This window comes from Trichechus manatus, unplaced genomic scaffold (assembly GCF_000243295.1).
Source record: "Trichechus manatus latirostris isolate Lorelei unplaced genomic scaffold, TriManLat1.0 scaffold00196, whole genome shotgun sequence".
In the NCBI taxonomy this organism is placed as follows: domain Eukaryota; kingdom Metazoa; phylum Chordata; class Mammalia; order Sirenia; family Trichechidae; genus Trichechus; species Trichechus manatus.
Genome location: NW_004444132.1, coordinates 1935218 through 1959108, shown reverse-complemented (window position 1 = coordinate 1959108; position 23891 = coordinate 1935218). Strand labels below are relative to the sequence as shown.

General features: G+C 39.1%; 1 protein-coding gene across 5 annotated transcripts in view; it reads right to left on the bottom strand.

Moving 5' to 3' along the window:
• Nucleotides 1-23891, bottom strand: part of TOGARAM1 (TOG array regulator of axonemal microtubules 1) — a 97963-nt gene that overhangs the window by 58960 nt on the left and 15112 nt on the right. For all 5 annotated transcript variants that reach the window (XR_002825830.1, XM_023741982.1, XM_023741983.1 and 2 more), the window contains exons 2-5: nt 9302-9455; nt 6063-6197; nt 2532-2828; nt 478-740 (exon numbers count right to left, since the gene is read on the bottom strand). Coding sequence is in view for 4 of the 5 variants with exons in the window: in XM_023741982.1 (XP_023597750.1) it covers nt 478-740; nt 2532-2828; nt 6063-6197; nt 9302-9455 (849 nt within the window). In the remaining variant the exon portion in view is untranslated. The remainder of the gene's footprint in view (nt 1-477; nt 741-2531; nt 2829-6062; nt 6198-9301; nt 9456-23891) is intronic.

The following is a 23891-nucleotide window of genomic DNA, read 5'->3' as shown; positions in this document are numbered from 1 at the left end:
GTTAGAATTTTGTTCTACATCCTTCTCCAGCTCTGTCCAGAACCCTCTGTTGTGATCCCAGTCAGAGCAGTCAGTGGTGGTAGCTGGGCACCATCTAGCTGTACTGGACTCAGTCTGGTAGAGGTCTTGGCAGCTGTGGTCCATTAGTCCTTTGGACTAATCTTTTCCTTGTATCCTGTTCTTTTCATTCTCCCTTGCTCCCGGAGGGGTGAGACCAGTGGAGTATCTTAGATGGCTGCTCACATGCTTTTAGGACCCCAGATGCTACTCACCCAAGGTAGAACGTAGAACATTGTCTTTATAAACTGTGTTATGCCAATTGAGATAGATGTTCCCCAAGAACAAAACATGAAATACTTTTGTAAGTAAGAAAAAATGTTATGGGATTAAAAGTACTTGGTTTCTCCTTAAATAACAGCTCTGATATATAGAAAATACAAGTATTTTAAAAAATATTAAAAAATGTTTGGTTCTAACCTCTTCCTGATCCACATCTTTATCCTTGACATTTAATTCTGAAAGATCAATTGTAAGACTATCTTTTTCACTCTTCCAAATATCATCAGGTTCCTTCTTTTTGTGTCCCACTGTGCTTAGATCAGCTCTATCAGGCAAAAGGCTTATTCCTCTTGGTATGGGAGGAACAGGCTTTATCCCATTTAGGCCTCGTCGGGAAGATGGTGATCTCACCAAAGCAGGTGTAAGCTGAACTGGAGAAGGTTTTCCTTGGGAATTTTCTCCTGTATGAAAAAATATATATTTTACTCTTTTTAATTTCAAAGAACAGGGAGTTATAATCACAAGTGTTGCTTTTAAGTGTTTTTAAACAGAAAAACACATTTTATTTTATTAGAAATAAAGATCACTATCTAAGATGAGAGAAAATAAAAGTATTAGTGTCCTCTAATATAGGAGTGAGTTCCTGGGTGGTGCAAATGGTTAAGCAATCAACTACTAACCAAAAGGTTGGCAGTTCAAACCCACCCAGAGGCACTTTGGAAGAAAAGCCTGACAATCTGCTTCCAAACGGTCACAGCTCTGAAAACCCTACGGAGCATGGGTCTACTCTGTAACACATAGGGTAGCCATGAGTTGATGTTGATTCAACAAACACCAGTTTGATTTTTGGTTTGGTCCTCTAATACAAGAAAAATAATAAGCTACCCCAAATTCTGTCATGTTAAATAAAAATATTACATACTGAGTTAAATTTTTGATATCTATCCTCATACACATCACATATATTTGTTATCATCAAATCCATAATAAGCTAGAAAGTTTACTTTTCTGATTTAATTATTGAAGTAATATTTGAATGAATACTATATTCAGAGCAGTAATACTGGGCACTGGGGAGAACAAGTTGAATAAAGTTCAAGGCAATGTTTGATCTTGTAGGAAAGACAGACATAGAAAGAAATTAATAGTGTTAAGAGAAAGTGAGGAAACTGAATATACAATAAACTGGCATTATGGTTATAAACTGGAACATTGGTGTTATAGGATAGTTTAAAGATAGATCTATCTCAGAAGCTGGGGATAAGAAAACAGTGAGATAGAGGGGTTGCCTTTAACAGACTTTTTATTTTGAGACTGAATCTGTCCTGAATGAACTTATACACTAACTTCATGATTTTGGAGTAGGCTATTGCTAAGAAAAAAATATTTTAGTTTATAACAATTAGAAAACCGTTCAAAATAATTTTAGCATATAATAAACATTCAACAAATGCTTGCTGAATAAGTGAACATGGAACATTAATTATATTAAACATATGAATAACATTTTATATTTGTAAAGCTAAAATTTGTTAATAGGTTCTCAGGCAACATATGCTGCTCATGTCTATTACAAATTCAAAATAAAGTATTATTATTTGTCTAGTTCCAAAAAAAAATTCTGAAGTGGCAATATAAGAAAGAAATTACAATTTCAATTAAATTTTATATTATACATTTGATCTATTCAACATACTGCAGACCGAAGAAGAACCGATGCCTTTGAATTGCAGTACTGACGAGGAATATCGAATATAGTAAGGACTGCCAAAAGAACGAATAAATCTGTCTTGAAGAACTACAACCAGAATGCTCCTTAGAAGCAAGGATAGCGAGACTACATCTTACATACTTTGGACATGTTGTCAGGAGGGATCAGTCCCTGGAGAAGCACATCATGCTTGGTAAAGTACAGGGTCAGTGAAAAAGAGGAAGACCCTCAACGAGATGGAGTGGACACAGTGGCTGCAAAAATGGACTCAAGCATAACAATGATTGTGAGCATGGCGCAGGACTGGGCAGTGTTTTGTTCTGCAGTACACAGGGTCGCTGTGAGTCGGAACCAGCTAAATGTCACGTAACAACAACAACAACAACATACTGTAAATATGTTCCTAAATATTTACTCAGAGAAATAAAATACAACTTATCAGCTTTAAAAGATCTAACAACTCTATGTTCTAACTCCAAAGTAATAATTTAAACATTCAAATAAATTTGAACAAGGTATTGATTTTTACCATCATTTCTACCTGTAAAGTCAGATGCTTTTTGGCTGACAAGATTTTTTTGTGGACTCGGCTTTGACAGCCCTTCAAAGCTTCTAAGAGGCCAGGAATTTGAAAAATTAATGGAATTATCTTGACATTTCTTTGGAGATCCAGTAAGAGGAGATATGTGCTTTGGACTAGTTCGAGGTGACGAGAGAGGATAGGATGGAAGGATGAAGGCTCCTGGACTTGGATTTGGACCAGAGTATGATAAAGTCTGCTCCGTTCGACTACCAAATGTTTGCTGTGTCTTACTGCCAAAATTAAGGCTAGTACACACTGTAATAAAACAAAAGAAAACATGTTATTTATGTATACACATCTACGAAGAGTTTAAAGTTTTTTTGCTTTTCACATTCAGATTTTTATTCCATCTGGCACTTGTATTTTTATATGGTGTAAGGCAAAGATCTAATTTTATTTTTTTTCTATATTGATAGCCCAGTTTTCTCAACACCATTTTTTGAACCGACCATCCTTTCCCTATGCTCTGTAAGGTTCCCAAATATATTTGAGTCTATTCTTAGATACTCCGTATGGGCTCCATTAGTCTATTTGTCTATCTTTGTACCAGTATCACAATGTTTTATTTATCATCACTCTATCTGATAGGACAAGGAGCCTTGGCGGTACAGTGGTTAAGTGTTAGGCTGCTAACTGAAAGGTCGGTGGTTCAAACCCACTAGCCACTCTGCCGGAGAAAGATGTGGCAGTCTGCTTCTATAAAGATTTATGGCCTTGGTAGGGGTAGTGAGCATAGTCTCAGGGGACATCCAGGTGAACTGGCATATCAAAATCCATAACAGACAATGTTCTACATCCTACCTTGGTGAGTAGCAACTGGGGTCTTAAAAGCTTGTGAGCGGTCATCTAAGATACAACAATGGGTCTCTTCCTGTCTGGGGCAAAGAAGAGTGAAGAAAACCAAAGACTCAGGGAAACAATTAGTCCAAAGGACTAATGGACCACATGAACCATGGCCTCCACTAGCCTGAGACCAGAACTAGATGGTGCCCGGCTACTATTACCAATCTTTCTGACCAAAACCACAACAGTAAGTCAAGGACAGAGTGAAACAGAAACGTAGAACAAAATTCAAACTCATAGACAAGACCAGACTTACTGGTCTGATAGAGACTGATGGAACCCTCAATACTATGGCCCTTAGACACCCTTCCAACTTAGAACTGAAATCACTCTCGGAGATCACATTATAGCCATACAACAGACAGGCCTGTAAAATGAACAGTAACACCAGTGAGGAATGTACACCTCAGAACAATCAACTATACGAGACCTAAAGGGTGGCATTTTCCTAAAAGTAAAGTTCAGAAAGACGGTAAGGGCAGGAAAGCTGGGCGAATGGATGTGGGGAACCCAGGGAGGAAGTGGGGAGAACGATGACATATTCAGGGGTTTGCAACCAATGTCACAAAACAAGCTGTGTATAAATTGTTGAATGAGAAACTAATCTGCTCTACAAACTTTCACCTAAACAATAAAATGTTAAAAAAAAAAAAAAATGCTAAAAAAAAAAGATTTATTGCCTTGGAACCCTATGAGGCAGTTCTACTCTGTCCTACAGGGTTGCTGAGTTAGAATCAACATTATGGCAGTGGGTTTGTTTTTTTGGTTTATCTGATAGGACAAGTCCTCCTCAATTTTGACTTTTAAAATTATCTTGGCTATTTTGGCTCTCCACTCTTTCATATAAATTTTAGGATCTGCCTGTCAGGTTCCATAAAATATTCTGTTGGGATTTTTATTGAAATGGCATTGAATTTGTAGATTAACCTGTGAAGAAATGCCATTTTCCTAATACTGAGTCTCCTTGTTTAAAATTACGTTATTTACTTGGGTCTTCTTATATGTCTTTCAAAAAACTCTTATAGCTTTCATAACAAAGGGTGTGAAAATTTTTGTTAGATTACCAGATACCTTATAAATTTTGTTGATACTATAATTTCTTATGAAAACTTACATTTTCTCAAAGTTGCTGATATATAGGAACTTTATTGACCTTTATATTCTGATTTTATATTTGGCAACCTTGCTGAATTCTTTTTAGTTTTACTAGCTTTTTGGTAGATGCTATTTTTTTTTTTGATGCTATTGGATTTTCTACATAGATAATCTCATAACGATAATAATAATGATAGTGATGATGACAATGATGAGAACTAATGTTTACTGAGCATTTACTATGTGCCAGGTGGTGTTCGAAGCACTTTATATGTATTAATTTATTTAATCCTCACAACAGTCCTGTGGGAGTAGGTAATATTCCTATTTTACAGATGAGAAAAATGAAGGAGAAAAAGGTAAATAAATAACTTGCTAAAAGTCACACCCTAGGAAATTAAAAAGCTAGAATATGAACCCAGACAGTCTGTTTCCTAAGCCCATGCTCTTAATCACTACACTGTACCATGTTTTATCTGAGAATACTGACAATTTTTGAGGTCCCAAAGGCACCCAAGAGTCACAATTTGGGAATACCTACATAATTCAGAAAAATGGAGTATTTTATTAGGAATAACACCATGAAGTGAAACTTTAAGGAGTCACGTGGCCCTCTGGGGTAGGTGAAGGAAAGGGTATCTAAAATGTAAGTGCTACATTAACCAAATCTACTAATTTCAAATGATATTACTTTTTTTATCAATCAATAAAGAAGTACTTCCTTATCACTTTAAAAAGAATTTTTAGCAAAGAACATACAATAAAAATTAAAATATCTTTAGAAATATTTAATTTCATCCTACCTCTAAGTAATACTTGATCATGCTATTCATAAGCATGAAAATTTAAGAAACTCCTTAAAATCCAAAACTCACGTGACCAACAGCTAGGCTCAAACTATTCCTTTTGTTCTATCTCTTATGTCTCATTTGAAATGATAGCTAGTCAGGAAATGATGGTTCCCGACAAGCGGCATAATAAATTCCAAATATTCTTAAAATTTAAAACTGTTATGGAAAATAACTGTCCTCTGTTAACACAGTACTCCTTAATGGATAATGTTATTTTAATGACTTTGTTTTTTTTTTTTTTTTTTTTTTTTTTTTTCCCTGATGGCTAATGACACTGAGCATCTTTTTTTTTTTTTTTTCAATATTTTATTGTACTTCAGGTGAAGGTTTACGGAAAAAATAGTTTCTCATTCAACAGTCAGTACACATATTGTTTTACAACATTGGTTAACAACCCCCCAACATGTCAACACTCTCCCTTCTTGACCTTGGAGGACCTTTTTTTTTTAATTTTCAATGACTTCGTATTAAGAGTTTCTAAACTCATATTTTAATCAGTCATATTTATATCAAGATTACTAAGTCTACTATTTTATGGTAACAATTATAAAAAAATTATTAAAATTGCTATTAAAAATACTACCAACATACTTTTCTTTTCTGTCCTAAGCATAATTACACAAAATGATGTCTAAGTTAGATGTGGAAACCCCACAATATTTATAAATCACTTGTAACCAAAATAATTTGGAATTTATACCTTTATCTTGATGACTATTAGCTGTCCCCAGAAACTGTAAGTCAGAATCCAAACTTCCAGTTTTACCACCTATCTGTGAAAATCCAAGTTGTCCACACTTCCCAGAAAGATTTGTCTGATGAGTCCCAGTAGTACCTTTTAAAGAAAGGAGGGGAAAAGATGTGAAAGTAAAGGTTAACTTTACTTCATGAATACGTCTTATTTCACAAATGTTGGTGTGCTTTACATAGGATTAAGAAAAAAAAGAAATAGAAATAAATAAGTAAAAAAAATAGAAAAATACAAAAAATAGAAATAAAAAAAAAAAAAGAAATAAATAAGTACTATGAGCCAGGCAGGCACGAAAGAGATAAGGCTTTTGGTATTGGCATATCTGACTAGTGGTAGAGGTTGAAGGACAGAAGACAGACTGGTAAAGGACAGAAAAAGAAAAGGTATATTGAAGAATATACACAAAGGCAGATTCTTCCTATACTTCCTCTTCTTTCACCCTGGAATGTTTCTCCAGACCCTGCTTTCCTTCTTCCCAGTATTTGCAGTACACACTCTATCCAAAAAATTCTACTGCAGAACTCTTCTACTTTTTTCCTAACATACCAAGTATCATTCACATAGCTCTCAAACTTATCCAAGCATGTTTCTCAGATCCCTTTCCCTCTTCAGTGGCTAGTTAAGGTTATTCCTGGGTATGTCAGTGGGTTTGAAGAAAAGAGGTGATAATGACCCCTCTGGAGCTCAGTTTACTGATCTATAAAATGGGCTGATTCTTTGTTGATCTGAAATTCTACAATTTTTTTTTTTATGTTCTCCCTATGATTTCAAGATCCTTTATCCTTCATGTACTAGACACCTTCTCAGTTAATTCTCTTTCTTGCTTTTGGTTATACTTTCTGCTTGAACAGTCCCTTTGGACTCACTGCCAATCTCAAACCCCTTCCTTCTTTAAAGTCCAGCTCAAGTCCAACCTCCTATCTGTGGTTTTCCTAAACTACTTCAATCCCTACAATCTCTTTCTTTCTTGAATTCCTATTTAAAAAAAAAAAAAAAAAAAGGACAGAGTATAATTGCCCCTTTGGGTTTCCAAGGAGTGGCTGGTGGATTCGAACTGCCTACCTTTTGGTTAGCAGCCAAGCTCTTAACCACTGCGCCACCAGGGCCTCTGAATTCCTATAGTACTTATAATTCATATCATCCAGTCTAGCATTAAGGTTAATGTTATCTTATTCTCCAGTTGTATAAAATGTGTATGACCAGACAATGAGCTTCTCAATGGAATGAAACCGTGACCCTTATAAATCAAAAACAATGGTATGAACATATCTGGATATATTCTTGTATTTCTTTTTCCGTATTAAATAAACAAATAAAACTACAAAATCACTGTAACATTTCATTTTTTGTATGAAAATGCAAAGCAATTTTACTGCAAAAAAAGGTCTATAAATTCTCCTAAGGGAATAATATTTGGTAAATGAACTGTGTCCTAACTCACAGATAAGATATCTCAATAGTTGATATCATTTGGATATTAAATACATGTTAACGTCTATAACAAACTCAATCTTTATCTTCTCCATTTTCCTTTTCCAGCTAGGTATTGTGTTGTCGACCCACTACCATTTTTCTAATAACCTGGGGGCTAAACCTTAAAGTCTTTCCCTACCCCTTTCTTCATCTTCTATATCCAGTCATCATATCTTCCTGATTATTCCTTTCTACCCCATCTGCAAACAACCTTATCATTCCAGTTTCTTTTATCCTTAATGAAAAAAATCTCCATTAGCTCCCTATATCTTAGAAGTACAGGTTTAAATTTCTGAGCCTAGTACACAAGGTTCTCCATATCACAATTTATCTTTTACCATTCAAAATGAATCCTGCCTTGACACAGTTCAGAAATCTTAAGCCTATTTCCCGTGTAAGCTTTGCACCTCCATTCTTCCACTCTAACCACTTGTATCATATGTATCTCAAAAAGATGCAGTTCAAGTACTACCTCTTCCTTAAAGCCTTTTTTAACTGATATGGTTGGTCCATGATAATGACCATGTCCTGAACTATCATAATATTTACTTTCTGTAACACTTAGACAATTAAGCATCTTTTCAGCTGCTCCAGCCAAAAGTCCTTCGAGTCATTCTTGACTCTTCTTTCTCACAGTCTATATCCACTCCATCAGAATCATATCAACTCTACCTTCCACATATAGTAAGAATCCACTTACTTCTCACTAAATTCACTACAATGCTGGTCAAAGCCTCCATCAACTCTACCCAGGATTACTACAACAGACTCCTAATCAGTCTCCTTGTCTTCACCCTTCCTCTCCTTTAGTCTGTTCCAAACACAACACCCAACATGAGCCTGAAAAATATAAGGCAAATGATGTCACTTCTTTCTTCACTCAGAGTAAAAGCCAAAATTCACTCAAGAGCACATGAGGCCTTATTTAAATATCCGTGTTGGAAACCCTGGTGACGTAGTGCTTAAAAGCTACGGCTGCTAACAAAAAGGCTGGCAGATTGAATCCATCAGGCGCTTCTTGGAAACCATATGGGGCAGTTCTACTCTGTCCTATAGGGTTGCTATGAGTTGGAATCAACTCGACGGCAACGGGTCGGGTTATTATTATCTCTTTTATTTCATTTTCTACTACTCTACCCCTTAGTCATTCCATTCTAGACATACTAGCCTTTTTGATCTTTCTCAAACATGCTCCACACACTTTCATGACAGTGACTTGCGTTCTTTCCTCTTCCTGGAATTATCTGCTCTTCTCTCCTCATATCTATGTTATTGCTTCCCTATTTCTTCAAATGTACCCTTCTGAATATGGCCTTCTTTCACCACATTATTTTAAATAGCCCCCCTCCACATTCCTCTTTTCTGCTGTATTTTTCCCCATAGCATTTATCTTGTGTTTATTTAATGTCTGCTCACCCCCAACTAGAATGCAAGATCTACTACGCAGGAAGTTTTCTCTCTTGTTGACACAAAGTAGATGCTCAAAAATATGGGTTGTTGATGAAATGATTAATGCTCTACATTGCTACTTAAAGGGGTCCAGTGAAGGTCTTGTGAGACAATTATGTCAAAGTGTCCTGCCTTATCAGATGATCAATAAACGTTTACTGAATCTCAATTGCCTACTAGATTATAAATTCCATGAGCCCTTGAATGAACTTTGAAGTTGTCTTTAATTTAGGTCAACATGTTTACTACCTGCATCTGTTACTTACCAGCACATACAGGAAGAGAATCTGAGTTAAAATCCCGGCTATTCTGAAATAAGTTTCTTGACACTCTTTTTCTGCTAAAACACAAATCATCATTGACCGGCATTCCTTGAGAGGGCTTTAATTTTGGAGATGGGATGAAATCACATGTTGAGAACTGTAAGAACAGAATAATAAATTAGCAAATTTCTATTAAGTCCATTTGGTATTAGACCCACTTTTGAAACTCAGATTAAAAGAAAAAATTTAGATTTATCAAATATACAACGATACAAACAAATAAACATCCACACATAGTATGGCACACTAACAGTTTTTTCATTCCATGATAGAAATGCTTTTTTTTCTTTCCTCTCTCTCTTTCTTACTACTTCACCCCAACCCTTTCCTGCACCTTACCTTGCTACAATATACATCTGGCAGCTAGGAAGGAAAGAATACAAATGACAAAAACTGGAAATTATATATTGAATGGGGAGCAGAGCATGTCTGATTCAGCAGCATAACCCTTTACACTGTGCCATCTTTGAGCACTACAAAAGGAACGTCAATTGAAGGTCACTGAACAAGTAAACATCCTACTCCACTATTCTTATTGAGGAAAATTTACTATTTATAATCTGCTGCTCAAATGTAAATGTACGCATGGTAACCTATGCCATGGTTTTCTTAGGATAGGTCTCTTAGTTAACGCCAAGTGCATAACATTTTACGTATGTTAGTACTTTATGGTTTCCAAGTCTTTTCTCACATACCTTATTTGATCCTTTAGGTATAAAAGTGCCAGGATAGAATCGTGAAGTTCTATCTAATCACAGTTAAAGAACTAAATGAGAGCATGATTCAAGTGTTTGAAATTCTTCACTAACATCAACCTCAATTGTTTCGGATTGCTTCACATTCAACATGGCCATAGAGCATTCGAAAAATTAAGCAAACGGAGAAGATATTATACTTACTGTCTATATATTTATTTGGAGCTTATTGACAAAATCAAAGCTAAGCCTGTAGTGAACTGTAAGCCTTCTCAGTATGTTTCTTTGCAAACTTTGCCAAGTATCAAATAGCATTGCAGTACAATACAAATTAAAGGTATCTATTTGAAAACTTCTTAGCCACTTTGCAATTATAAAATAAAATTATAAGCTGCCTAATATACTAAAGGAGCCCTGGTGGCAAAGTGGTTAAGAGTTCGGCTGCTAACCAAAGGGTCAGCAGTTCGAATCCACCAGCTGCTCTTGGGAAACCCTACGGGGCAGTTACACTCTGTCCTATAGGGTCGCTACGAGTCGGAAATGACTCGACAGCAATGGGTTTGGTTTTTGGAATATACTAAAGATAATTTATTATTCCTCATCTAATTTTGTGAAAAGTCTTTAACTCCTTCAAAACTAACCCAAAAAATATTTTTAAAAAAGATAAATGAGAATGATCTATATGAAAAAGACCTGACGTTACTTTTTCAAAACCCAGTATTATAATTTCTATTATGGTTATATAGTAGTCAGTTGGAACCTACCCAGTGGCATCATGAAAGAAAGGCCTGGAGATCTGCTTCTGTAAAGATTACAGCTAAGAAAACCCTATGGAGCAGTTCTATTCTATAACACATGGGGTTGTCATGAGTCAGAATCGACTTGATGAGAATTTTTAAAAAAATTTAATTAAAAGGATGCCAACCAAAAACCAAACCCACTGCTGTCGAGTCAATTTGACTCACAGCGACCCTACAGGACAGAGTAGAACTGCCCCATAGGGTTTCCAAGCCGAGGTCATAGAAGCTCCATAGACACATACAAACTCCCTGAGGGACCTAATTACTGGGCTGAGGGCTGTAGAGACCATGGTCTCGGGGAGCATCTAGCTCAACTGGCACAACACAGTTTACAAAGAAAATGTTCTACATTTTACTTTGGTGAGTAGCACCTGGGGTCTTAAGAGCCTGTGAGCGGCCATCTAAGATACTCCACTGGCCTCACCCCGTCTAGAGCAAGGGAGAATGAAGAAAACCAAAGACACAAGGGAAAGATTAGTCCAAATGACTGATGGACCACAAGTACTACATCCTCCACCAGACTGAGTCCAGCACAACTAGATGGTGCCCAGCGACCACCACTGACTGCTCTGACAAGGTTCACAATAAAGGGTCCTGGACAGAGCTAGATAAAAATATAGAACAAAATTCTAACTAAAAAAAAAAAAAAGACCAGATTTACTGGTCTGATAGAGACTGGAAAAACCCCAGAAGTATTACCCCTGGACACCCTTCTAGATCAGTAATGAAGTCACTCCCGAGGTTCGTCCTTCAGCCAAAGATTAGACAGGCCCGTAAAACAAAATGAGACTAAATGGTCACACTAGACCAGGGGCAAGGATAAGAAGGCAGGAGAGGACAGGAAAGCTGGTAATGTGGAACCCAAGGTCGAGAAGGGGAGAGTGTTGACATGTCCTGGGGTTGGCAACCAATGCCACAAAACAATATGTGTATTAATTGTTTAATGAGAAACTAGTTTGCTCTGTAAACCTTCATCTAAAGTACAATTAAAAAAAAAAAAAAAGTTTTGCTGTAGAAAATTCTGTAAAGAGAATAACTAGATGGTGCCCGGCTACCACCAATGACCACACTGACAGGGAACACAACAGAGAGTCCCTGATGGAGCAGGAGAAAGGTGGGGTGCAGACCTCAAATTCTAGTAAGAAGCCCAGACTTAACGGCCTGACTGAGACTGGAGGAACCCTGGAAAGCATGGCCCCCGGATTCTCTATCAGCCCAGAACTAAAACAATTTCCGAGGCCAACTCTTTAGACAGAGATTAGACTGGATTTGTGGGACATAAACTGATACCCATAAGGAGTGTGCCTCTTAGCTCAATTAGATACAAGAGACTAAACGGGTAGCTTCTGTCCGGAGGTGAGATGGGAAGGCAGAGAGGGTTAGGAGCTGGTTGAATGGACACGGGGAATCGGGTGGAAAGGAGGAGTGTGCTGTCACAGTATGGGGAGAGCAATTGGGGTCACATAGCAGTGTGTGTGTAAATTTTTGTATGGGAGACTAACCTGAAATGTAAACTTCATTTAGACTACAGCAATAAACAAAAAAAAAAGAAAATTCTGTAAAGAATTGAAAGCAGACTACAAGGCATACCAAATATTAATATGAAAGGTTCATTTTGGTCTCTCCTGAGAGTTAATTTTCATTCTGAAACTAAAAATTAAATAAATAAATAAAAAACACCAACGAAAATAATAAGGACATCAGAAGAAGAAAAATACAAAGTAAATACCTTGTTTTATACTTCTCTGAGCACTGGGGAAAAAGAGGAAAAGAGAAATAATGTACTATATGATTTTATGTACTGCATCCAGATGTATGGAAGGCCAAGGCAGTGTGAAACAAATGTCAGAAAGAATATCAGATTATGAAACAGAAAAATCTATCTTCTAATTCAAGATCTGCTACAAATCAAGAGTGACCCTGGATTAAAAAACATCTCTGGGCCTTAATTTACCTCATTTATAAAATTAGGAAGTTAAACTACATAATCCCTAAGCTTCTTCCAGTACTAAAATTCCTAAAAATATGTAAAAATCATAAAATTTATAGGGCTACTAAAAATATTTCTTCCGTTGATTCAGATTAAATAATGTCAAGGAATAATGTCATCACATTACAAATTCAAATATTTTCTTTAAGTTTATCCTGTCTTCTTAATTGATCCATTTAGCTGACCTTCACAAATTGGCTGTTTCTTTAATATACTATTAGTCAATTAATTAATTTGGCAGATATTTATTTAATGCCTATTATTTGCCAGGTTCTGGGAATACACTGGTGAACAAAACAGATAAAACAGATGGTATTTAAAGCTGTGAGGCTGAATGAGATTAATTAAGGGACTAGGTAGATAAAGAGAAGAGAAAAGGTCCAATAACTAACTTGGTGCACTCTAATGTTTAGAAGTCAGGGAGATGAGGAAGAAACAGCAAAAGAAACTGAGAAGGATAGCCAGTGAGATAAGAAAAAGGTGTGTGTGCAGAAAAGTTAACATAACAGACTTGAGATTGCTATCCTTCAAAATACAAGGTTGGTCCTGGCTGGCACCTGGGAACCAAAAAATACATGGTTTATACTGAATACCTGATTTCCTTCTAGGAGCCTGGAATTTTGGTATGTGCTAGGCAGAGGGTGCCTACATGACTGATCCCCAATAAAAACCCTGGACTCCTAGGTTTAGGCAAGCTTCACTAGTAGAAGACATTTAGCAGCTGTTGTCACAATTCATTTCTGAAATAATTAAGCATGTCCTATATGACTCCACTGGGAGAGGACTCTTGGAAGCTTGTACCTACTTCCTTCAGTTGTCACCCTAGAAGACTTTTCCCTTGTCTGATTTTGCATTGTACCCTTTTGCTGTAATAAATCTTAGCTGTGAGCATGACTATATGCTGAGTCCTTTGCGTCCTCCTAGAAAATCACTGAACCTGGGGGTAGTCTTGGCTATCCCTGACACAGCATGATATCTTGGAAATCAAATGAATGTGTTAAGGAGAAGGGAAAAGCAACTGAGTCAAACTGATACATCAAGTAAAAAGAGGACTGAGAAATGGTCACTGGATTCAGAAGTGACCATTGGACATAACTGGTGACATTGATAAGAAAAATGTTGGTGAAATATAGCAAGGGCCAAAAGTCTGTTTGGTGTGGTTTCAAGAGAGAAAGGGAAGAGTCTCTACAACTCTAAGATATTTTGCTGTAAAGAGAAGCAGAAGGGAAAAAGCTGGATCAAGAGTTTTCTCATGGTACAAAATAGGGACATAGTCATAGTCTGAAGACAAAGGTAGTCTAGAAAATCAAGTTTTCCATGATCAAAGTTGTCATGATTCGTCATATTAGCAAAATAGGAACTTTAACAATTCCTAAAAACAAAGTTTCACATCGCTAGGAAATGGTCTGAGACATAAAGAATTTCAGTAAATTGTTTCTTTCCTCTAAAATTTTATAAACATCAGATATAAGTAAAACTTAATCTCACTCTAGTGTGATTTTCTTCTTTCATATGTTGGAACATAACATCTCTCTTTTTAAAATGTATTTTAAAAAGGCTCTCTGGTTCTTTTTAGTCGAGACTAGTTTAATCCAACTCTCTTAGATGTCCAGATGTAAGGCTCATTAACAGTAAGAATATCTGTTATAAGGTATTAATTAAATAATACTTGAGAACTGCACATTTCCTTAATTAAAATGTTAAAAATTTAAATGTACAGTAAAAGATGGTAAGCTAATGTAGATGATTAGTTTTAAAATTTTACTTTCAAACTATTTGCTTTGGTGTTAAACTATTAAATACAGCCATTAGTAACCAAATTATTTTCATCAAGGTGAGTTTTGATACCAGCACTGGTCTGTCAGTTTGTTGTAGTGTGATGCTTGTTATGATGCTGGAAGCTATGCCACCTGTATTTCAAATATCAGCAGGGTCACCATTGTGGACAGGTTTCAGAGGAGCTTTCAGACTAAGACAGAATGGGAAGAAAAGCCTGGCTATCTAATTCTGAAAAGTAGCCGATGAAAACCCTATGGATCACAACAGAATACTGTTTGATAGAGTGTTAGAAAGGAACCCTGGAGGCGCAATGGTTAAACACTAAGCTGCTAACTGAAAGATCGGCAGTTTGAACCCACTAGTGCCTCTGGAGGAGAAAGACCTGGCAATCTGCTCCCCTAAAGATTTACAGCCTAGGAAACCCTATGGGGCAATTGTACTCTGTCATATAGGGTCTCTATGCGTCAGAATCAACTCAGTGGAACACAACAACAACAACATAACGCTAGAAGATGACCCCCTAGGTTGAAAGACTCTCAAAACCTAAGTGGCCACAACAATGGACTCAAGCACACCAGTGATTATGAAGATTGGCACAGGACTGGGTAACATTTCATTCTGTTGTACATGGGGTCTCCAAAGAATTGGAGCTGACTCCTCGGCAACTAACAACAAGTTTTGATTGGACAAAAAAATGAACAAAGGGAAAGTGGTTCAGAGTAAAATAGAAAAGTATAGGTAAAGTTTGAAGGAGTTGTCGGCTAAAGTTTTAAAATGTGAAACCATCTGTTTGGTGCACGTTAGAATTCTTAGGAACATGAAACTAAGTTTTCAGTTTTTGAAGTTAATCTAAAAATTTTAATTCATTTAGAGTCCTTAAAGTCATGGTAAATGAAAGTGTTATAAAAAGCTTCACACTTAATGGTTTGAAATTTACACAAAATCCAATACCCATTCATGATAAAAACTCTTAGCAAAGTAGAAATAGAAGGGGACTTCCTCAACTTGATAAAATACAGCTACAAAAAACCTACAGTTAATATAATACTTAATGGTGAGAAACTAGATGCTTTCCCCCTAAGATCGGGAACAGGACAAGGATGTCCCCTTCTCACCAGTCCTATTAAACACAGTACTAAAGTCCTAGTTCGGTGTGATGGATCACTTTTATATGGCCTTTCTTGTCATAGTCTTGAAACTCTCACCCAAGCGATTGGGTAGGACTATACAAATAGGGTAAGTGTGGCCAGTCAAGGGGATTGGATAGCTTGCTAATAATGCAAATAAACTTCATGGCACCCGTGTGGGGTGGGACCATGCAAATAAGGTCTATGGAACCCTAATGTGGGGATTGGTCAGTTTTGCCATCCCACTAGGCTTTAAATGAGCCATCCCAGAGGTGGGAGGAGAAGATCTCACCCCACCAAAAAAGAAGAGCCAGGAGTGGAGCACCTCCTTTGGACCTGGGATCCCTGCACTAAGAAGCTCCTGGAACCAGGAGAGTGAGAGAGAAAATAGTAACACTGAAGACTGCAAGAAGTGGCGGCACAGAAACTGTGGCAGCAGAGGCAGGAGATGGCACGACAGAGTGAGAAAGCTGAGTGCCTCTGGGCAGGAGGCTTGCTGGCAGAGTAGGGTGCCTCTGGACACTTAGTGGAGCTAGGTTTGCTGACCCACAGAACTATAGCTGAGCGCTTTTGGGCCAAGGATTACTGGTGGAGTGGGGTGCCTCAGGGCACTTAATGGCAGAGCTAAAAGAGCTTTGTAACACTTTCCCCAGCACAGCAAAAGGCCAGGCTGAGGGGCTGAGTGCCAGAGAGAAAACTGCCTGTGGGCACAGCTGAGAAGAGGCTGTCCTGATCAAAGAACTGCATCCTGAGCATTCCTCAACCTGAATTGTAACCTGTTACTTCCCTAATAAATTCAATAACTGTGAGTATGGTCTGTGACCTTTGTGTGGCCATTGCAATGAATTATTGAACTCAGCAGAGAAGCAGAGAGTGCCATGGGAGCTGGTGTTTGAGTTGGTTAAGATGGAGGCAAGAGGAGGCGTATCTAACCTCTGCCTCATAGGAATCAGCCTTGGGCTGTTGATCTTGATTCTCCTTCCTCCTGTGAAGTTAGAGGTCAGATGCCTCCACCACACCATTTTTACACCTAGCTAATGCAATTGGACAAGAAAAGGAAATAAAACATATTCAGATCGGGAAGGAAGAAATAAAACTGTCTTTGTTCATAGATACATGATTGTCGATGTAGAAAACTCCAAAGAATCAACAAAAAACCTCCTGGGATTAATAAATGATTATAGCAAAGTAGCAGGATACAAGGTTAACAAACAAAAGTCAATTGCTATCCTATATATCAGCAACAAACAATTGGAACTTGAAATTAAAAACAAAACACCATTTACATTTACCTGAACATTTCTCTCATCCTATTGCTAAGGCTTATCTATAAAAACTCATTGGCATTGAGTCAGCTCCTACTCATGGCGACCTCATGTGTGTCAGAGTAGAACTGAGCTCTATCGGATTTTCAATGGCTGATTTTCTGGAAGTAGGTCACCAGGCTTTTCTTCCACGTCATCTCTGGGTGAATTCAAACTTCCAACCTTTCGGTTAGCAGCCAAGCATGTTAAGATATTTTTATATGTCTTAAGTCAGAGGAAAAGACTTCTGTTTTCTATTTAGCTTCAGAGGAAAAGGCTTCCTCTTCCATTCCAAAGCTAACATCTCTCTATACCTGTGTTCTTGACCCATTCAATCGTTATGTAAGGACATTTCCTTTCCTTTCTCTCTAAAACAGGGTAACAGGGACTGAATAGTCCTCTGCCTCTTCAAAATCAAGTGTTGTTCCCTATTTAGAAACAACACAGCAAATAACTCATCCTGCTATATCCTTGTGCTATTATCTTGCTTGATCTTTTCTTTCACTGTCAACCCTTAGGTGTCTTCTCACTTAACAGATACTTGTTTATACCTGTGGGCACAGCACTGTAGTTTGTACGAACAAACAAACAAGCAACAAGACCCTATTATCACAGTGCTTGCCATCTTTGAGGAAGAAGAAGACATGACTCACAGGTGTTAAATACCCAAAGAGACAAAAATGCTAGGCAGTGCTTTAAATCATAGTCTATAAGCTCCCACTCTGCTTGGCACATAGTAGATGATCAAAAAGACAGGTGTTGAATAAATATTTCCGGTTTACTCATCAACTCATCTCATAGACTTTTAAATTTGGTCTCTGTACGTAACATTCTACTAAAACTTTTCTCTTCCATGTCCCGATGACCTTCCAATAACCACATCCTCTAACTTGCGAAACCTGTAGACCTAGTAACTACATACATGTGAAGCAAGTAGATTCCTTACTTTTCAGCTAGATGACTACTATGACCCTAGGTGATGCAAACAGTTAAAGTATTCAGCTGCTAACCAAAAGGTTAAAGGTTTGAGTCTACCCAGAGGTGCCTTGGAAGAAAAGTCTGGTAATCTACTTCTAAAAAATCAGCCATTGAAAGCCCGTCAAGCACAGCGTCATTGTCTTAGTCATCTAGTGCTGCCGTAACAGAAATACCACAAGTGCAAGGTTTTAACGAAGAGGAGTTTATTTCCGCACAGTTAAAGTAGGCTAAAAGTCCAAATTCAGGACATCAGCTCCAGGGGAAGGCTTTCTCTCTCTGTCGGCTTTCTCATCAGTGTTCCCCCGGACTAGGAGCTTCTCTGTGCAGGGACCCCAGTCCAAAGGACACGCTCTGCTCCTGGCACTGCTTTCTTGATGGTATGAGGTCCCCGTCTCACCGCTCACTTCTCTCTTTTGTATCTCAAGAGCTTGCCTCAGGACACAATCCAGTCTTGTAGATCCAGTCCTGCCTTACTAACACAACTGCCACCCATCCTCCGTCATTAACATCATAGAGGCAGGATTTACAACATACAGGAAAATCACACAGTACCAGGAATCATGGCCCACACAAACTGATATACACATTTTTGGGGGGACATAATTCAAACCATGACAGTCATTATGGATAGAGTGGATTCAATGGCAACTGTTTTTTTTTTTTTTTTTTTTTTTTTACCAACACCCATCTGTCAGTTTGTTATACTATGGTGGCTTCCGTGTTGCTGTGATGCTGGAAGCTATGTCGTTGGTACTTCAAATACCAGAAGGGTCACCCATGGAGGGCAGGTGTCAGTGGCACTTTAGACTACAACAGACTAGGAAGAAGGGCCTGGCAATATATTTCCAAAAATTAGCCAATTAAAACCTTATGGAACACAACAGAGCACCATCCAGCTCACTTGCTTTGGACATATCATCAAAAGGGATCAATCACTGGAGAAGGACATCATGTCTGGTGAAATAGTGGGCCAGTGAGGTGAGGGAGGCCGGAGATAGGATGGACTGGCACGATAGCTGCATCAACAGACTCAAATATGCTGGTGATTGTAAGGATGACCCGGGACTGGGCAATGTTTCATTCTGTTGTACATAAGGTCCCCATGAGTCGGAGTAGATTCAACAGCAGCTATCTATCACTCTTACTATGTTGTGAAAAAAATCTGTTAGGAAAAATACAGCTAATATGGTAGCCAGCTAGTAATGTCTGATTCAATTGATCTCACTAATCTATTAAAACACTCACAATGAGAAACCACCTCACACCCACTAGGAAGGCTATTATTAAAAAAAAAAAAAAAGGCAAAGCAAAAAAAAAGGAAAATAAAAAGTGTTGGAGAGGATGTGCAGAAATAGGAACCTTTGTCCATTGCTGGTGGAATTGTAAAGTGGTACAGCCACCGTGGAAACCAGTCTGGTGGTTCCTCAAAGAGTGGAATATAGAATTACCGTATGACCCCGCAATTCCACTCCTTGGTATATACCCAAAAGACTTGAAAGCAGGGTGCGGTGCAGTGTGTGTGGACTCCCGAGCTTATGGCTGGTATCCATTGACCTAGCCCATGGGGGCTAGGGATGAGCTGACCAGAACTCCACCAAATGAAGAGAAAGATGCTTGACACCATAAGCTGGTTTAGACCACTGCAATTTGATGGCTTGTTCTGGACTGGACTTTGCTTATGGATACAGATGCTCAAAGTTTCAACTGGAACAGAAGATTCTTCAAGGCTAAGGAACACGCGTATCTCCTCAGACTACTGGTTTGACAGGGGCAGGTAATTTAAACATTCGCTGTCTAAAATGAGGAAATAAAGGTATGACGTGGCTGGCCAACATGCTTTTGTGGATATGCTTACATTAAATGAGGGGGACAAAGGAGGATCCCCACTGAATAGTTTCCTCTTTTCCTGATAGGTCTGGAGAAGAGAGGGTGGAGGAAGATGCTAATAGGATGATTCAATTATGAGTGTTGATGGTTAATAGGGTTAATTGTGTTTGTAAAAACGGTAATTGTAGAAGCTGTAAGTGTGGAAGAGTAGACTAAGGGGGAGGCACTGCTGGACTTGAGTACAGTGGCCAAACCTAAAGTCCCTTAAAGGTTTTGTTATGCTGATATCCTATAAGGCTCAGATCAAGGGAATAATCTTCTCTCAGCTAAATTTTATCAGAGGACAGAAAGGGTGAAGATGAGACGCACTACTGGAGAACCTGACCAGACCAGATGGACACCTGCAGCAGATCTGAATGGCTGGTACCTGAGTAACCTCACCCTTTGGACTCTTTTGCCCTACTGAAGGGCTAATTGTTAATAACTGTTTTAGACTGGTAGAATGATTGGGAGGGGGGAAGTTACCCTCCAAGTGTGAAAGAACCATGGCTAGAAAACCCAGGGGATGGCCTGCAGTGTGATAGATCACTTTCGTGTGGCCTTTCTGGGACCATGCAAATAAAATGTATGGAACCCTGAAGAAAGGGACTGGTCAGTTTTGCCATCCCACTAGGCTTAAAATGAGCCATCCCAGAGGTGGGAAGGAGAAGATCTCACCACCACCAAGGAAGAAGTGCCAAGAGTGGAATGTGTCCTTTTGATCCAGTATCCCTCCGTTGAGAAGCTTCTTGAACCAGGAGACTGAGAGAGAGAGAGACAGAGAGAGCTGTAATACAGAAGACAGCGAGAAGTGGAGGCAGAGAAACGGTGGCAGGAAGGACCAGCAGGACACGACACAGTGGGCTTCCCGGCCCACAGAGTGAGAAAACTAAGTGCCTTTGGTCAGGAGGCTTGCTGGTGGAGTAGGGTGCCTCTGAGAACTCAGTGGAACTAGGTTTGCTGACCCATGGAGCTAGAGGGGAGCACCTTCGGGCCAAGGCTTACTGGTAGAGTAGGGTGCCTTAGGACACTTATCGGCAGACATAAAAGAGCTTTGTAACACCTGCCCAAGCAGGGCAGAGGCCAAGGGGCCAGAGAGAGGTGTGTCTGCAAGCACAGCTGAGAAAAGGCTGTCTTGATCGAATAACTGTATCTTGGCATTCCTCAACCTGAACTGTAACCTGTTACTCCATAATTGTGAGTATTGTCTGTGAGTTCTGTGTGGCCACTGCAATGAATTATCAAACCCAGCAGAGAAGTAGAGAGTGCCGGGGGAAGGATGACTGGTATGAGAATTGCTAACGACGGCAGAGAGAGGAGGCATGTCTGACCTCTGCCTCATAGGAATCAGCCTTGGGCTGTTGATCTTGATTCTCCTTCCCCCTTGTGAAATTAGAGGAGGTCAGATGCCGCGACCACGCCATTTTTCCAGTTGGTGTCAGAAGCATGATTCTTTGCAATGGCTCCAGGCTCATGAAAGCATGGGACTTTGTAAGAGAAAGAATGAAGGGGCATGGAAAGTGAAATTTTTTATTCTTAGACAGTTACTTTAGATGTTGTTACCTGTAATGGCTGAAAGGAAAATTATGCTGCAGCTGAGAGGAGAAAAGCTGCACCTGAAGTGGCTCAAGGCAAAGGCCAGGCTAGTCAAATGGCATGATTGATAAGGGGCCAGGGTCTACTGGTTCCACCCAGTCAGAGTCCTGAGGCCATACGTATATGAATGAGAAGACAAGGTGTGGAGAAGAGAAGATGAAACTAGAATGTTTTAAAAAAGGGTTATGTGCTTATTTTAATGCACTATTTACTGAATGTTTCTCCTACTTAATGTTGTAAAACAGACCTAAATGTATGATAGAAATGAATTTGGGGTGTTACAGATTACAGATAGCATGTAACTCCACCTTCAGCCAATACTTGACTGAATATGCTAAAAAGGGAACTAGGATTTGCCCGATGAAACACAGGCTTTTTATTTCAAGCCAGTAGCCCTGTGTATAGCGTGGGGCTTAGGTTGAAAACCTGAGCCCCATCTAAATTTTGGATTTGAAAAGACATGTAGAACCACCCGGAACTACTGAGAGAACAGGAGATTTGCATTTGAAGGAAGGACCTGGAGGAAAAAAAAGTAACTCTTTTGCTTTTTGAATTTTGAGCAAGCAAGTGGTTTGCCTTTGGGTTCATCAAGGCGGCAAAAAGTCAGTGCCCATCAGAAAAATCCTCTTCCACTGGAAATTAAAGGTAGCCAGTGAGTAGACAGCTTGATATGCTCACTGGTGGTGACCACCTGGGTCCACTCATGAGTGGAAGTGGGGAAAGTGCAGCAATGAAGAGACGGACTGAGCTTGGACATGATCCATTGGTACCCAATGATGTAGCCCATGTGGTCTAAAGATGAGAGAGAGAGGAAGGGCTGGCTAGTCAGAAGTGCAGGGAGTTGTGTGGACTACTGAGTTTATAGGTTGAAACTCCTGCTGACCTTGCCCTAGGGGACTAGGGATGAGAGAGCGTGAATGGGGCTGTCTGAAGTGCCAGGAGATATACGTGAACTCTCGAACCTAAGGCTGCTTACACATTGTGACCTAGCTTGGATGGTGTCATGGATTGAATTATGTCCCCCAAAAAATGTGTGTATCAACTTGGCTGGGTCATGATTCCCAGTATTGTATGACTGTGTACCATTCTCTAGTCTGATGTAATTTCCTTATGTGTTGTAAACTGTATCACTATGATGTAACAAGATGGATTAGCAGCAGTTACACTGATAAGTCTACAGGATTGGATAGTGTCTTAAGCCAATCTCTTTTGAGATATAAAAGAGAGAAGCAAGCAGAGACACATGGGAACCTCATACCACCAGGAGACTAGTGCCAGGAGCAAAGCGTGTCGTTTGGACCTGAGATTCCTGTGCTGAGATGCTCCCAGACCAGGGAGGACTGATGCATCACAAGGACCTTTCTCCAGAACCGACGGAGAGAGAAAGCCTTCCCCTGGAGCTGATGCCTTGAATTTGGACTTACAGCCTACTAGTCTGTGAGAGAATAAATTTTTCTTTGTTAAAAGCCATCCACTTGTGATATTTCTGTTATAGCAGCACTAGATGACTAAGACAGATGGTTAGGGATGAGCTGACCAGAACCCCACCAAATGAAGAGAAAGATGCTTGACACCGTAAGCTGGTTTAGACCGCTGCAATTTGATGGCTTGTTCTGGACTGGACTTTGCTTATGGATACAGACGCTCAAAGTTCCAACCGGAACAGAAGAAATAAATGCTTGTCTTCTCAGACTACTGGTTTGATAGGGGCAGGTAATTTAAACATTGGCTATCTAAAACAGGGAGATAAAGGTATAAAGTGGCTGGCCTAAACGCTTTTGTGGGTATGCTTACATTAAATGGAGGGACAAGGGAGGATCCCCACTGAATAGTTTCCTCTTTTCCTGATAGGTCTGGAGAAGAGAGGGTGGAGGAAGATGCTAATAAGATTATATGATTCAATTATGAGTGTTGATTGTTAATAGGGTTAATTGGGTTTGTAAAACTGTAATTGTAGAAGCTGTAAGTGTGAAAGAGTGGACTAAGGGGGAGGCACTGCTGGACTCGAGTACAGTGGCTGAACCTAAAGTCCCTTAAAGGTTTTGTTATGCTGATATCTTGCAAGGCTCAGACCAAGGGAATAATCTTCTCTCAGCTAAATTTTATCAGAGAACAGAAAGGATGAAGATGAGATGCACTAGTGGAGAACCTGACCAGATCAGATGGACACCTGTAGGAGACCTGAATGGCTGGTACCTGAGTAACCTCACCCTTTGGATTCTTTTGCCCTACTGAAGGGCTAATTGTTAATAACTGTTTTGGACTGGCAAAATGATTGGGAGCGGGGAAGTTTATCCTTCAAGTATGAAAGGGCCAATGGCTAAAAGAGTCAGGAGTGGCCTGTGGTACACTGAATTACTTAATATGGCCCTTCTAGCCACAGTCTTTGTGACTTCCA